Genomic DNA, 16,801 nt, shown 5'->3' on the forward strand with positions numbered 1-16,801 from the left:
CTTTTTCAATAAAGAGCAATGGTATCTCTGTGCCAGTTTACCAGTTTTCCACCTCCCCCTCCCCCACCAAAGAGAATGAAATACAACTGTCACTGAACACAGCTGCCTGTGTGTTGCAATGCCACAGAAGTACACCTGCTCACCTTCGGGTTCCAGTGTGGTTTCCTCCTCAGTGTTGAACGGTGGTCGTGCCAAGGAGACAGTTGCCATTGACACCAGAGCCAGGTACAGTAGGCAAGCCCACGTGGACATCCTGCTAGCGGAGATTCCCCATGCTCCTGTGGATCTCCACCCGGACACAGATCCCATCTGAGGACCTCTGTGGAATCATGAAACACGGGCACTCAATCCTTTCTCCACCAGCGCTAGTGTCTGTAGCACTGTTCGATGCAGGGGCAGAGAGAGAGAGGGAGAAAGAAAGAAAGGGAGAGAATTAGCCTCCAGCAGATTGCCTTTAAATGCCTGTTTCCAGTCCTGGACTGTCCCCAAGAGGGGAGCTGAACAACAGCTACCATCTCCTAAAATGCAGGAGAACCCAATTATGTTTCAAATCTGTACCAAGTCTCTACCAACACCTGCGAGCAAGTTTGAAACTCTTCAACGGGCAGCACTTGAGTTCCTACGCTATGGCTCTGCTGCCTCTGCTTTCTTGTGAAACTGAATTACACTCTTCTGACACAAACTGAAAGCATGTGACACTGATACATTGTAAGTAATAGGCAGCAAAACCTCAAGTCTCTCAAAAATAGGACAGTGATTCGAAATGCTGCAAAACAAGCCAGACCACAATCATACCTAAGGATTTACAAACGGCATTGCAAATGAAGCCTCTTTTCAGCTTTTAGAATCATTTGGCCAGACTCTCATTTAATTGTGTTAAAGATCATTTGGGTTTTGTTTCCCTTCCCTCAAAGTCATTTTAAAATCCATTTTGAATTTCTGACAAGAAAATAAGTGTAAAAATAATCGTTTTCTAATATAGTCAATTTTCTATTGGTTTTCTGTTAATTTCAGAAAAAATATGGTACACACTTGAAAACATTCATGAGAATGAATGTATTTGAAAGAGTGTTTTATGTATTAATAAACTATTTTTAATGGTTTATTATCCTGGAAAATACTATGAATTACTACAGTAGACGCAGTACCTCCAGAAGAAAATACTTAACGAGCTTTTTTCCGTATCTGGCAATTAAAACAGTCTGTTATAACAGCAACATGAAAGCACGAAAATATGTCTGGAGATTGAATGTTTAGAATAAGAGAATTTTCACAGATGTTTTTGGTCTATACTTTAATGGTTATTTTACATAACAAAGCCCTACAAACTGGAGAAATTTGGAGTTCAACCCATTTCAAATGCAGCCACTTCAAACAGAAATTGTACCACCGTCAATGCTGGAAAAATGAAGTCGGTGCCAACGGGGACTGGAGCGCCCAGTACTCCAGAAGCTGTAACCGCTGTGACGGACCGGTCAGTGGATCAGAGAGGGGCACACTGCTCTCCATTCCGACAGCAAACAAAGGTCCCATTTATCACAACACAAATACTATCAGTCCGCATGGAAATAACTATATGAATTGTGGTTTTATTAACTAACATTATTTCCAACACAAACTGAATCGTGTTTCGCATCTTTCGCTTTCTCCTAGGAGAGCGGACTGCCGTGAAATAATTTCATTCTACAACTTTCAACTTTCTTGATTTAGCATTATAATTTAAATGTCATCCTTATCCCTTTAATGATCCATTATCTAGCCCCACAACTCGGAATATAAATCCCCTCGGAGTACATCGACAATGAAACCGCATTTCCTACATTATTTGCTACAATGCGTTTTAAATAATCGTAGTAAAAATACGAAATACAAAAAACAGGACGTTTTATTTCAAAAACCCGAAGGTCAAAATCGGTAGCTCTTCATGTTTATGGACAAATCGAAAATACCAAACAACATATCAAAAAGTTATATTCATGATACTATATATTAAAAATAAGGAGTGTTTTCCATGAGTGTTTTCAGATAGGAATAACCTCACGGTAACAGAACAGTTTATCTCACTTTTAAGGATCACTAGACTCCAGTTTCAGTCAATCGATGTCATACAGGACGACTTCTTGATATTATTTACTAATTTTATTCACTTTAAAATGTATGACATTTTTACGCATCTTAATTCGAGACCAGGATTTCGATCAGATAGATACGCAGCATGATACTTATTTTAAACATTCACGTATTTTGGTTTCGTTGACTTCTTTCAATAAATACTTTTCTCCTTCAGAACCAAACATCGCATAATCTTCCAGCTGGAAGACGCTGCGCTCGCACTGAATAGGCTGCAGTAATTGCGTCTTGGAGAATCTACATTTGTATTGAGATTGCTAAGTGAAGTTCTCAAGCGCTGATTGCATTCTATTGAAATTCAAATCAGATTCACAATGAAAACGCTTGTCAGTCGCGGAGATTTACGGCCATCACTCAACTCAGGCATCAACATCAGGCAACTGTATCTTCTATAATCGTTACAATCAAATTACGTTTTGCTTTAAAGAATGAAATATTTTAGTGACTTCTAGGGTTCTTCATTTGAAATAACACTTTCACCCCTCAATATTAGTGTTATATGGACACAACAACACAGCCAACTCATCTTCTGAGAACCCAAATGAAATACTGCAGTTGAAGTTGTACTACACTTAATATCTGAGTATTATCAGAGAATTTGCTACAAAACATGCATTATCGCTTTCCGAAGCAAAGTCTGAATTTTATTCAATAAAACCGAACAAAACCTACTGAAATGAGAACTGTATAAACATGAATCAATATTAATAATGCGTATAAAAATAATAATACACAAAAATGAGATTTCTATTAAAATATTGGCAAAGAACGAGGGCCATTGGGAAAAGTTCAGTCGTATACTTCCAGAACAGGTACGCAGGAAACCTGATTCAAACGTTGTTACGATTTAAGAGTAAAATCATGCCAAAAATAAAAAAAAACAGTCATGCACGCGGAGGCAACATGCGCAAACAGCACGAAGGATGCTAAAGCATCTTTACTTTGGCACGAGATTTACTCGCACAACTATTCTGGGCATCTTCAACAAGCGATGGGTCCAGCGATAGTTACCTTGAGCGTTTAAGAGCCTTGGAGAAGCCGATCCTCATGCACTGTGCAGCAGGCGTGTGCATGAGCCGAATCAAAGCGAGGAATGCGTGTGAACTCCCACCGGGACAGCTCCCCGCTACAAAAATGCCAGACTGCGCTTTACTACTCCAACTTCACCGTCACCGCGCTCTCCACAACAGCACCGAAGAACTGGAAAATCCGATAGCCGTGGAACAGTGCAAGCATGACCCTTCAAGAAATCCGTAGTAACCCTGTATATATATATATTTCCCCGAAGACAACTGCAGTTCCGAGTGAGGTCCAGGAAAACTTTCTTCTCTGTTGCTTCACCACTTTTTTTCTTTTAAAAAATACTTATCAACAGCAAAAAATAACAAGAAATTCTTTTCCAGCTCTGCAAACTCAGATGAAAGAACTAAAAAAACGGATCCTGATGTAAAAGGCGACGCTATGAAACCTCCAAAAAGTGAGCAAATCCATTAAATTCTGATTCTTGTGTTTTGTATGCCTTCTTCAAGAAACCTTGCTCTAATCTCAAAAGCTTTGTCAGGTTTACAAAGGTTTTTTTTCTTGCGTCCCCCCCACCACCATCACTGACTCTACGAGCCCCCTCCTCCGGCTCGGTCTAGGGTCACTCCCCCTGTAACCTGAGATGTTTCCTGGGCAGCTTTCTTACTCAGCCCGCCTTCGCCAATCAAATCACTTCACCGGTCTCTCCGGCTCTGTTAGCTGAGCCCAATACGCTTCAAGCTCACAGCCCGGCGATTGTGAAGTTCTCTGGGTCCGGGAGCCCAACTTCATTAGGAGCCTCTCGTTCTTAACGACGCCTCCAAGCGGACTGAATAGCTACAGAGAGGCAGGCAATAAAGTTAACTCTTCGAAGTAACGAGCCAAGTAATACTGTGCCGATTGAAGGGTTTTATTCTTGTCTCCGGACCACGAGTTAACGCGACTAACGCTGCATTTCTAAGTTTTCTTTTTTAAGACCAAATGTGCTGAAACTTGAGTTCATGATGTGATGATTTCTCACCCCCAAGAATTTCAGGATAATATCATGGGGTAGCTTTTACAGACAGCAGGAAGTGAGCCAAGCAGCCCAGTCTAAATTATTAGTCTTGCAGTTAGTGCTGGTTATTATTTCTAGAGTTCAGCAGGACTACGTGTCCTTGCATCCCTGCCTTGTCCAATAATTACTTTTAAGAGCCAAACAATCAGGGACTGTTCACAGACATTATTTTTCCCAAAGAGCTGTCATCAAAACAGTGACAACCAGGGTTTGTGGCCACCTGTTATCAGACTGTCACAGCACTAGCATACTCAGAATCACAAAAATGGTAGAAAAAAAACATACCTAAATGTATCCAGGGCCCCAAACTATCTCAGCAGGGCCTAGCTGCCTTTCACATCAGTTTTGTTCTTTTCAATGGATTGAAAGGGAGAGAAGGATGGGGGGGGGTAATCTCTTCACAGTTTTTTTTTTCTGTGAAAGTAGCTGGAGCCTCTTAAAAACCAGTCCCCACTGACTGTGAATGGGGTAGCTAATAAGCCTATTAATGAATCCTTGGGGTGTGGTATGAATGGGCCAATAGGCCTCTCTCCACAGAGCCTTGCAGGCCAGCGCAGTAAAGCCATCAAGGACTAAAGGTGACAGTTTGGGCTGGGAGGGGAACAATAACTCCAGGTTTCCAGGGAAATAAAAGAGGGACAAGGCTACCATTCAATGGCTCCCATACCCCCAGCTGAGTTTCATTTACCCCCTCCTTCTCTTACCCCCTCTACTAAGTCTGGAGCTGTCCCCAGTTTGTCCAGAAGCCATTGAAACGTCCTTTCTTTCAGTGGCACTCTCCTAATTCGACTGCAGAGCGACACTGGAAGACCAGAGCTCTCCAGGGAAAATAAGAGGTCATAATGTGCCATGGCTCTACACAGATTGCACAGCACGGCCCTGCCTCAGCCCCTGTCCTGCAGACAATACGGCAGGATGAGAAACACCTTGCAGTCCTTTTCAAGCAAGACAGAAAGCTTCAAAATCAAGGAGGCTCACTTTTGTGAAGGAACAGCATCTAATTCACTGCCTCCTCATTTACCAATTCTTCTGAAATGCAAAAGAAAATTCAGCTTCCTGAAAGTGCAGAAGCAATTCAGCGGTTTCCTTATTTGCTTTTAGGTCTTAAAAGTATATATTTAAAACACCATAGCAATTTATACACACAGAGTACAAAAGCAAAAAATGAAATGTGAAATGATGGAAAAGAAATCCTGCACTAGGAGAGAAAATCTGATATCTGTTCCAGCAAACAGTCTTTTGTATGTAGATGTTGGTTGCATTAGTATCTTCATCACACATATTAGTTATTTTTTGCAGAGATGTCTAGTTGACATATCTGATCAGGCAGCTTTGAGGCACCTATGATGATGGAGTTACCCAGTTATCCAGTATCTGGGCTCTCCTCATTATTACATGCAGTTCTCCTAGGGAGTGGAGCACTTTAGCTACGGATTAGTGAAAGGTCTAGAATTCTCCAACCCGACCCACCAATTCATAAAACATACAGATAATTATGTACATTTAAGCTTCTTTTTGAGTTTATATGTTCCAATTTGCTTATGTAGTTTTCCTGTTTTTAAGTAGACGTTCAAGTATTTTACAATAAGTATACACTATTTTTTTTCCTCCAGACAACTCTCAGAGCATCCCTTATTGAAGTTTTGTCAGTGTGTTTATTATGGGGCATTTACGTTGCTGTGCTGTACTGAGAATCAGTTTACTACACATTGCTCTGCTTCTATCAGCTTATACTTGAAAAGGAGATGACTTGCCAATGTACAGATTCCCAGGTTGTCTTTACTTCGCAAGGCAATCCCAGTGTTGCAAACTTCTAAGACAGTCAGAATTGTGTTTCCAAATTAAGATTTTCCCAAGCCAAGTAGGATATGAAAAAAAACAAGGAACTTTAAAATTGAGTGTTTTTTGGTTTGGTAATGGTATAGTCACACCTTCCATATACTTTGATCGGGAACACAATCACAGACACCTCAACATGTCCTTACCTGGGGGTGTCCTGGCATAGACTCCTAAACAGTGTCCAGAATGGTGTCTGTCTCAGGCTCAGTGTCATTAAACCCAGTGAGAAAAGCTGTAGAGAGTGAGTGGATGTCCTCTTTAGAATAATTCCTACCCTCTGCAGCAACTCAGTGAATGCCGGTACTGAAAGTATGTACTCTGCATGCTTTCATTCTGGTCAGTTACGCAGTATTCCACTTTCCTTCACAAAAAAATGATACGTATTGGCTAGCACATTCATTTAGACACAGAGGAATCTATTCATTTATTTAAGCAAATGTTTGACTGGTGGATTCAATAGGATCTCTGTATGGGGATGGGTACTTTATATTTGACAGCTCATTCTTTTTTGTGGCCGTGTGAATAGCAAGAAGTATGTCAGTAGCGTCTAGGAGATGTTTTATATGCATTCCTATCAGTAGAGTGTAAGTTACTACTGCTGTTTTCCTTTTTCTCAGGGGGTGGGGTGATGAGGGTCAAATTGCTGATTGGTAGCCCCTACAGATCTACACTGGGTCTGCTTTAGATGACAGGAGAGAAGAAACAAACCAAAAACACTACCTGGTGAAAATTTCCATCGTATTTCTTCATGTTATAATTAAACCATCAGCACTATAAAGGCAGTGATTCATTTCCTGCATTAAATTTAAAACAAATGGAGGAGTTTAATGTGAACCATATAGGTTCCCTTTTTCCTGCACATGTACAGTACTGTACATTAATGTTAGGAAGGCATGAGCATCCAGCACTCTGGCTGGACAATAAAAAAAGACAGTCAACAGGGACATTTTCAAAGCTCTTTACTCCAGATTAAAATTTGTTTCTCATTCTCTGAAAGTCATCAAAATTGTTTAAAGGCACAAATCTAACAAAAGATGACATTGGTGTGGCAAAGAGAAATAAAACATACATCCACACATTCTTCAACATCCTTTATTGTTTTGACCTTTGCCCTCAATGATTTTTCTTCTATATTCAAGAAAACTGTTCTGTGCTGATCTTCAGGTGAAATATGTTCCCATTATGTTTCAAGCTAACAGTTTATAGCTATGTATTCTGTAGCACAGAAAGTAGCCATTCATAGATGTGTGGAGAGGAAGAAATGATGTTAATGATGAAGCACACCTGACAGTATGTCAAAAAGATTTGATCTGGTAAATGTGAACGGGAAACATGGATCCAGTTCAATAAATCTTCCTAAAACAAGTAGGATGTTCTCACAAGAACTCTGTCTGGAAAAAACTGAGTCTGAGTTTGCACTGGTTTATGTTAGAGTTCATTTGAGGATAATGTTAGTTGGTATTAAAGTATTAGTGTCAGGATATGCCAAAAGCCCCATGTACAATAAAATATCCCTGCATTTTTATTTAGACATTAGGGAATAAGTACAATATGTTCTAGAAAAGAAGATGTTTTTTCATTTAAAAAATTGCTAAAACTACATAGCCTGTGTTCATGATCCCACTGTTGTATCGTTTCCTTTATTCAATCTGAATTAATCATGACGAGCCACATATTATCGTGAAGTCTTACCAAAATATGCTTAATATTCCATACACTATACAAGGAACTTGGTGAGATTTACTAAAACTGCAATGACATGGACATAGTGGCTGTGAGATTTATGAAAACAGGACAAAAAAATCCAAAACGTTTCTCATTGAAATGGGCTTTCAGTGAATTCCCTGTGCCTGCTAATGACACAGACAAAAACAAGTTCTGCTGCATAAAACATGAGCCCACAAAATGGATGACATCAACCTTCTTATGCAAATCTGGCATTTCTCCCCTCAGCCTGCCTGAAAACAGCTTCATCTCTCCCGCAGAAGAGGTCGTGAAAGAGCCTTCTCTTCGCGTGTCAATGGCTGAAGCCACTGCCTGAAAACTGAATGCATTTTCTAGGTGCTAACAACGGTGACCAATTGGCACCTTATCCTGCTCTCACAGTACTCCCGTTAGTCATGGTTCAGCTCTCGGTAAAGGACACTCAGTAATACCTCCTGAGAATCTGCAGGCTCCTTACTGAGGCCCATTGGCCATGGCAACACAGGCAACCCATCAGTGGCAGCAGATTTGGTTCTATACTGTTTGAAAACTAATATCACAAGTTTAGAATTTGTGGATGAGACTGTGACATTGTTACTAAGCTGCAGTATTCATTTTATGCGTTATTACTTTTTTATTGTATTTCTTATTTGCATTCCCTTTTCTCATTGTATAGTTTCATTAGATCAGATTGGTTTAACGCTCAGGCTCTGCATGCCTCATGAAATTTTAGTATGGTAAATTTGCGAAGTGCCAATAGCTTTGTGTTTTTCTGTCTCCTATGCATTCACATTTACTTTTTCCGTAGTTTCCAACTGTTTGTGCAGCTGTTTCTTTGCCTTACGTTTGGTATGGCTTACTACACTTCCGTACAGTGCCGTTACCGTGATACACTACAGTGATGTGCTTACATGAGATCGCAGTTGCATTCATGCACACATTTGTTGAACACCTATACCCACAGACACGGTTGCACACTCATAAGACACAAACACAAACCCAGCAAAAGGCACCATTAAATTTATGTCTTTTCTCTGACACGATGACACAGCACTAATGAGGAGCTGTAAAAGCCAGGTCAGTTCTGTCTGTTAGCCATTTCTGCTGACTGCTGCTTCATAGTCTGCGCCTTTCTGATGATCTAAGCAGGAAGTAAAGTTAAATATTGAGACTAAAGTGATATAAATAAAATACGATTGTTGTTTCACCAAGAACTTTGGTGTACAGATGATAACAATAATAATAATAAGAAGAACAGTCTGTGAAAACATGGTGAATAAAAATAATCCATATCCTGGTAAACACTAGTGCTGTCAGTTAACGCCACGGACAGCTATCACCAAATAAAAATGGGAGTCCTTGAAGACTGTCCAGCTGACTCATTCTTATCAGTGAATCTATTGAATGTCTGACTCTAGATATTAACACTATAACTGTCTGCTTCATTAACAGTCAAATCTTAATTAAGGTGCTACTACGTTGTTAACTGTTCTGAACAAATGTAATTTTTTTTCGTTTTAAATATGTGGCAACAGTTATACATTGCACACCTGCAGATCATTTAAATTACATTAAAAGATATTCAGTGTCTCTTATGGAAAAACATGATTTGCTAGGCAAATAAAGGCAATTATTACCATAAATGAAAGGTGTGGGAGGTTGGGCATGCAAAGAAGCTGTTTCTTCTCTTCCGGAAACATCTCCATAAAGCCACAAGGCTTTGAAGTCCTTTCTGTACTATTCCAAATCCAACTTCATTTAAAAGAGAATGTGAATTGTGATTATGTAAATCACCATTTCCTTCAAAACAGACACCAGATACCAGTAAAAAAAAAAAATAACTGCAAAGTTACATTTATCAAATGTTCCACACAACTTGACAGAGAAATACATACTGTAGTATGTTTTTAAGATGTCTAAACTTTTTTAAAAAATTAATATTTTTGTGTTAATTGAAGTAAACATTAAAGACAAAAGAACTTGTATTCAAACTGTGTTGTTCTGAAAAAGCACAATAATTTATTTTCACAGGGTGTCACAATGAGTAGGCATTAAAAACGCGGAGGTCCATACCAGAGCACACAACTGTGCCAGAGCTCATCCAGGTTCCTTAAGCTACAAGCACACTAGAGGGTACATTTAAACACAACAAACGAAATAAATTAATAACTGCACAACGCAACACAACAATTTTTTAAGGCCTAAAAAAATTGAGCAAGGACTTAGGAACAGCAGGTGTTCTATGTGCTGCCTGATCCTTTGTTGTCTCAGTAATGGTTTTCAGAAAGGTTACAAATCAGAGGAAGCCATTCAGCTCATCTCGACAAAAGGAGGAGGCCCATCGACCTATCTGGTTTCTGGTGTCATGCTTAACATGCCCACAGTGTTTGGCATTGCTGCCCGTGGTCTGCGGTGCCTACATGCGTGGTGTATGCATGTTCTCCCCATGTTCACATGTACGTTATTCTCACGGGTCCAGTTTCCTTCTATGCCCCAGATACATGCAGGTTAGGTTTCTTATATTGTCCTCTCCCCATACACCTCCCCACCTCCAGGTCTAGATTGTTGTTCCCTTGAGAATGGTAGCTGGATTACATCTCATTTATTGTCCAAGAAGATAGAGGCTTTTCCAGTGCCCACAGCTGACTACGATATCCCATATCCTGGAAATGCTGGGCATAACCTTAATAACAGTGAGTGTCCTAAAGGAGGAGCCTGTGAGCCCAGCCTGTCATAGCAGGAGAGTCCTCAGAACATTTTCCCTTTCAAGTTCAAAAGCCGCATCCAGCTCTCGCCCTCTCAGCACTGAAATCTCCCTCCTATTCTATTTCTTCAACATAACCTGTCATCTAACTTTTGAAGTTTGAGTCAGAATTCCATTTTTTTTTTTTTACTTTATCTTTTTCATGGGACTGTGGAGAGCAATACAACAGGAATAATCTACTAAGCAATAGAGTGGAATCCCCAGAAAACAAGTTAGATGTTGTGTTAAGATAAGAGATTGTTCAGGCCTTCTTGCTCATTTGGTTCTGTGTAATGTATTGATCCAAAAACCTTATCAAGATGATTTTCCAATTATTTCTATAATTTAGTGTCCACAGCATTATTCACTAGATTATTCTGTGAGTAAAGGAGCATATTTAGAAGTGAGATACAATAGGTGAAATGCCCTTTTTTGTGAAAGCTGTTTTCTTATTGTTTTTTTCTGTTGTTCCACACATGCAGGAGAAGATATAATCCATAAAAGCTCTGGTCCCTTTTCTTTATATTCTGTCAATATGCAGATTTCAGGAATAGTGTACAGTGCAGTACTGAAGCCCAAAGGCCTCAGCTGAAAGGAAAGTAAGTAGTTAATACCACATCCTGCCAATTTATTACGACACATGGCTGTTTTCCCTTTCAAGTTCAAAAGCTTTTTTCTTTCTTGAGCAGTCAGAACGGCTCCTATTTGTTACGTTTTAAATTATGGAATGGTATCAGCTTCACAGAGGGACAAGCGTGCATTACAGCTGTCTGAAAATCAAATGCTGCTCCAGAGGTAACAAACGCTCAAATGCTAATACATCTGTGTTTCTTTCTTTCAGAATTTCAAGTGTGACTAAAGCCATGTCATAACTTGATGCACGAGGTAAGAGTGATGCAGAGAGTTGCTGCTCTGAGGCCAGTAAGGAAAAACACATGTTTTGTAAAAAGGTGATTAAGGGTTAAATGTTTTGACCACTGCTCAGAACTTATGAACTAATTTGTGCAGAAATGTTGGCAAACTGGTAACATTATCCTCTTAGCCCTAAACCTAGACTGCATGAACATTGCACGGCTTGTCTTAACAGCATAGAGCAAGGATGGTTTGAGTCAGAAAGGAGCAGAAGGTCATACATAGCTTTAAACACACAGCTGCTGGCTCCGACACAGACATGACACTGCTATTGCATCTGCATGATGCCAAGTCAGTGGACAGGAAGATACTTTACATTCCAGACTGGAGGCATCCCTTGAGCAATTTTAAAACAAAGAATTCACCCACCTATACGTTCCAAAGAGGGAGTGACAGGGAGTATGGGATTTCCAGACATTACAACTATGTCTGCTTGTATACTCTCTATGAACAAACTAAAATAATTTTCTTGCCCATTTACATGGATAAGACAGGAATTCGCAATAATTTCTCAAATCAATGGTTTCTTTGAATATGCAAAATTACAACAGTGCATGAAATGTGTCCATTTAAAACTCTAGATCATAATCTTATTTACATGAAGGCAGAATTTTCCAGCCTCACAGACTGTTACTTTTCATTGGTGTTTTCTGCCTTTTCTCCTGTTAAGGAACCTGAACACCCTAAAGGCTTCAAACAGAGGTTTCCACAGACCAACAGTCATCACAATACATGTTCAGTGTTCAGCATCCTACTGTATGTGCATTGCTGAAGCCTTATAGTAAAACAATGTTTTATATAGTGTCCAAAATAAATGCCCCTTTTTATGAAAATGGTTCAGACACTTTGGTTCAGACAGCAACATAAAGTTATAGCAGTATGGTTAGCTATGTGCTTTCTTTGCCTACTGAAAAACCACTGTGACAAAGAAAAGTTCTTTATAACGTTTTGCTTATAAGTCTTAGATTCTACACAACAGACTTCCCTTCACCATAAAAAACATTATTAATGCTGAGCCAAATGTTTCACAGAGCTGTTGTGCTCTGTGTCTTCAATGACCATTTTTTCCTGCTGTCTTCAGTACCAGTTTGTTACTCTAGCCAGGTACTTGAAAAAAAAAACAGTTTGCACTACAGTAATATTTAGTATGCTTTTTTAAACCCAATTGGTGAAGAACGTTGGCATTCTGCATAGTCTGTGACAATAAAGTTCATACCAGAGCCACAGGTGCCTGAGCAGTCAGAGCTGACCCTGGTTTCTGTAGTGTAAAGTGGACTAGAGATCACGTAACTCCCTAGGGCACTGATCATTTATGGGAATGAATACTAATCAGTTCTCACCATTTCACAATATTGGAAAGCAGAATAATCAAGACATCTAATTCTACTTTGTATTTATAAGTCAAAGTTAGCAACCAGGGACACCCTGACAGGGGCAGAAGACTTGACCATAGCCGAAGACTTCAGATATGGGAAATAAAATTACAGGTGTATTTAGGTTCTGCTTTTCAGCTTTGTGAAAAAGTAAGAACTAATTAACATCTGTGTATATGCCTTTTCCCTAATGCGCCAGGAATTGATGCTTGATATGTCTTTGTAAATATGTACCAAAGAATCATATTCTCACTCAGGACTCAGATTATTGTTTTATTGTGTGTTCTTATGAGAATGGCAATTTAAGCTATACAAGCTCACACAATGGATGGAAAAAGAGTCTAGATCTGCAGGAGTGTGAACTGCAGGCCTTATCTCCATTAGATGTTATTTTTCCCACCTCTTTCCAAACGGGATATGGGAACAAAAGCACACAAAAAATATGACTGATCATTATCTGAAAACTATTTCAGCACTGTAAGGACTGTGTCATTAACAGCTGTAAAATTTATTAGGAATAGTTCATTCTTATTTTTCTTAAAGATACAAATGTTTTAACAGGATAAATAAACGTCAATGACTTAAAAACTTAGTTTTTTCCAAGTTATCAATCAAGGAGGCATTGAGCACAAGAAAGAGACCCACTGTTAATCTGTTGGATAGAGCTGGATCATGGATTCCAGACAGGAGAGACGAGAAGGGAAAAATTGGGTACAGTAAATCTAACTGAAATATTAAAACATTCCTTTTCCTTGTGCAAGTTTATTCAAGGGTCCTATAAACTAAATTGTTTGAAAAAAAAAGAAATTTCCTTTCAGCTTTAAGACCTGAGTTTATGATACAGCTCCAGAGCACTCAGAATGAAGTGTAGTTTAGTACAAAGCAGGTAGTGATAAGTGAATGATCCACGTGTACAGCAATATTATAAAGCATCCTTTAACCATACTTCTAGGAACCTTAATGAGTGCAGATTAGCAGGGAAGGAGAGGGCCAGCAAGTGGAGAATGTTTTGAAATCTTTGACCTGAAACAGCCCTGAATTCCTCTCTGCTCATGGCATGCAGCCAAGAGCGAGACTGGCCCCCTTTCCTCCTTCCTGCCGTCACCTCCTGCACCCCCCACCCCTACCAGGTACCTTCCCTCAAAGCCCTCTCTCCACAAACACTCCTCTGTACCTGTACCCCCTCTCCCAGCACCTCCCCAAACTCCTAACTCACATTCAAGCCCCCTTTCTCCCCTGCACCACAACACCTCACGCTCCCACTGCCCCCTCACCTACCTGTCTCCCTGAATTGTCTCCCGCACCCCCACTTCTCCCCTTGCACTGCTTCCCCATACCCCTCAGTCCTCTGAAAGCCAAACACTCAGCTTCACATTACAGCAGGACTCGGCAAGGCAAAGCCTGCACTCCCTCTGGCTCGGCTTAGATCAGATTGATTTAAGTGTCACTGTTTCCCAAGACTTACAAAATAAGCATCCAAAGGTTTACAAGTCTTGAGAAAATAGCGATCCTTTCCACATACTATGAAGTTGAGTAATTACATCTATGTATTTTTTACTATGTATTTTTCAATATTATTAATATAAAGGACTCCCTTAAGAATTCTGAATTACAGGAGTGCTGAAAGTTTCCGGTTTCAGTCTCCCTTTCCTGTAAAAATGCATTCCTTACAGAAAACAATTTTGTGTTCTGATTTTTTTTTACAGGCAAGCCCAGGAAACTGCAGAGATCCAGTGTTCAGATACTTGCTACTAGACTTTCTTAAACTTTATTGTTCCTCAGATTATATCTGTTTGCATTGATGAATGTGTCATAGCACACTGCTGAAAGAAACAAGAGAGATTGGAAATACACAGCTGGATTGAAAGCTGTGTTGCAGTACTAGGGTAGGTCTCTTTCACTCATTGGTCTTTCATCCTGAGCTAATCCCTTCTATTTGTTTAACACTTTGCTTTGCTTGTATATTAAGAGGTGAATTCAGACGGTGTCCCCTCTCTTCTGAAAGCAAGAGTGTTACCATCTTCACACAAACTTTCACTGCACAGACTTTAAATTTGAGGCAATTTTTCCACAAAATCAGGAAAATGATGTAAGAAATGGCATGCTCTTGTAGTTTTAGGAAAACAATTTTCTAAATGCCCTTAATAGCATATGACCTGATAATAGCATTTGGTCATTGACATAGGAAAGTAATAGTAAAGTCAACAACAGTCAGTAACTAAGAAGTGTGAGAGGAAAACTGTAAAATATATAATAATTTTAGCATTTTGTTCCTTGTTGTCCCACCAGACTTTTTGTGCGTCTTTTATATTGTTCCTTTATGCTGTGCAACTGTATCAACTAAAATGTTAAATACCAGAAATCATGAATAATGAGAAAATATCCTCATTATCTCTCCCAAGTACTGCAAAGGGGCAGCAGTCACACGTTGCATCAGTAATGATTGAGAAGCCTGTGTGCTCATTACAATGTGTGTGGCACATAGTAATTACAAAGTGACTAGAGACAAAAGACATTTTTATGGAGGGTGTGCCTGAGTCATGCTTCATGTTGAAGCAAGCATGCCTTGAAAACAAACAGAATTACACTGGCCCACGCTTTCAACAGTTAATTGAGCAGTTATGCAAGAGCTTTGAATGTTTGGAATGAGCAAAATTGAAAAGTATTTTCTAAATACATACCTACCACATACCACGTACACTCTGGCCTGAGACAGAAAATAAGCAGTGCTCTTTAGGTAAACATTTGTAGTTACATAACTGAATGCATTTTTTATTCAATTAATAATCATCCTCAAGTGTGAAGCATGCAACTGTATAATGTATTCTAAAACTAAATTAAAATGTTTTAAGCTTGAAATACATGGGAGGTTTAACAGACTCTTTAAAAGACAGTCATTGTCAGTGTCAACGATGTTGTTGTTTCTTGGGGCAGTGCTATTTTTACTCCTATTACTAATTTCCTCTTCTATTTCTTCTGTTGTTAGTTATATTATGTCTGGCAAAATTACTGATACTACTACTCCCACTGTCATGACAAACATTGCTAAAAATAGCGCTTAAGCAACGTGCAAACAAACCGAAGATCTTAGGTATCATCTGTGCCATAGTCATCTGCTTTTAAGAGAATAAATATACTTATATAGTCTTTTAGGTCAATACTAAAAATGTGCTTTTTCCCCTATTAGTTGTATTATAAAAATGTGAAACAGGACAAATTCCAACAGAAATACCCCCAAAAAAATCTGTGTAACACTCCCTTAGCTGCTGTCTTGATTACCCAGTCAGTCTCCATCAGAAGAGTATTCTGTTAACTGCAGTGTAATCATTTCTGAAGAGAAGTCAGGAACAGCCAATACACTGAATGCAATTTCCAGAAGAAGATATCAATTCCAGACGTCCATTTGTTTTATCTATTTTTTTTCTTCAGGAAAGGATTATAGTTTGTTTACTTTAACACCCTGTCAGCCTTAAGCTCTTGCTTACCTTTCACTTTTTATTTATTTGGGCAGAAATTCACAGACCATCGCAAAAGTGCTATAAGTAAGAGCAGTTTTAATCAAGTGCAATTAAATAGCTTCAGAAAGCAATGAGACGAATGTTGAAAAGAGATTGCTGTACTGGGACTAATTTAAAAGACATTCACGATTTGTTTTCAGCTACCTTCGGCCAGAGTTGGCTGAAAAGGGGGGAGCAGGCACTGAAACTGTTTTTATATGGTCATGAATGCTCCCTGGAGAATTTAACTTTGTCTCACAATGGCCTTCTTTATTCATGCCATGTGCTCAGCTCCTAGCCCTTCACCACAAAGCAATGTCAACGCTCATTACTAGCTAATAACCTGAAAGCCATGGATAAATTAGGGATTGAGGTATTAAATTCCAGATAAGGAATCACCTGGACTGCAACTGCATTTAACCCCTCTTCAGTACTGTATCTCACCTAGTGACTCAATTTGTGTGTCACCCTGCCAGCATAGCAGCTATGAGGTTATGTTTGATTTTGGCAGAGGAGTCAGGAACCC

The 16,801-nt window shown here is 39.4% G+C and overlaps 1 protein-coding gene across 8 annotated transcripts in view; it reads right to left on the reverse strand.

The window, feature by feature from the left end:
* fgfr2 (fibroblast growth factor receptor 2) overlaps positions 1-3,911 on the reverse strand; it is a 54,792-nt gene extending 50,881 nt beyond the window's left edge. For 4 of the 8 annotated variants that reach the window (XM_088917681.1, XM_088917682.1, XM_088917679.1 and 1 more), the window contains exons 1-2: positions 3,142-3,697; positions 144-380 (exon numbers count right to left, since the gene is read on the reverse strand). In XM_088917681.1, coding sequence (XP_088773807.1) covers positions 144-309 — 166 coding nt within the window. In that variant the 5' untranslated portion in view covers positions 310-380; positions 3,142-3,697. Of the gene's footprint in view, positions 1-143; positions 381-3,141 lie in introns of those variants that run through there. The other 4 variants (XM_088917675.1, XM_088917676.1, XM_088917683.1 and 1 more) reach the window with 3 other exon arrangements.
* Positions 3,912-16,801: the final 12,890 nt, after the last annotated feature.

This window comes from Atractosteus spatula, chromosome 5, assembly GCF_055471065.1.
Source record: "Atractosteus spatula isolate fAtrSpa1 chromosome 5, fAtrSpa1.hap1, whole genome shotgun sequence".
NCBI lineage: Eukaryota > Metazoa > Chordata > Actinopteri > Semionotiformes > Lepisosteidae > Atractosteus > Atractosteus spatula.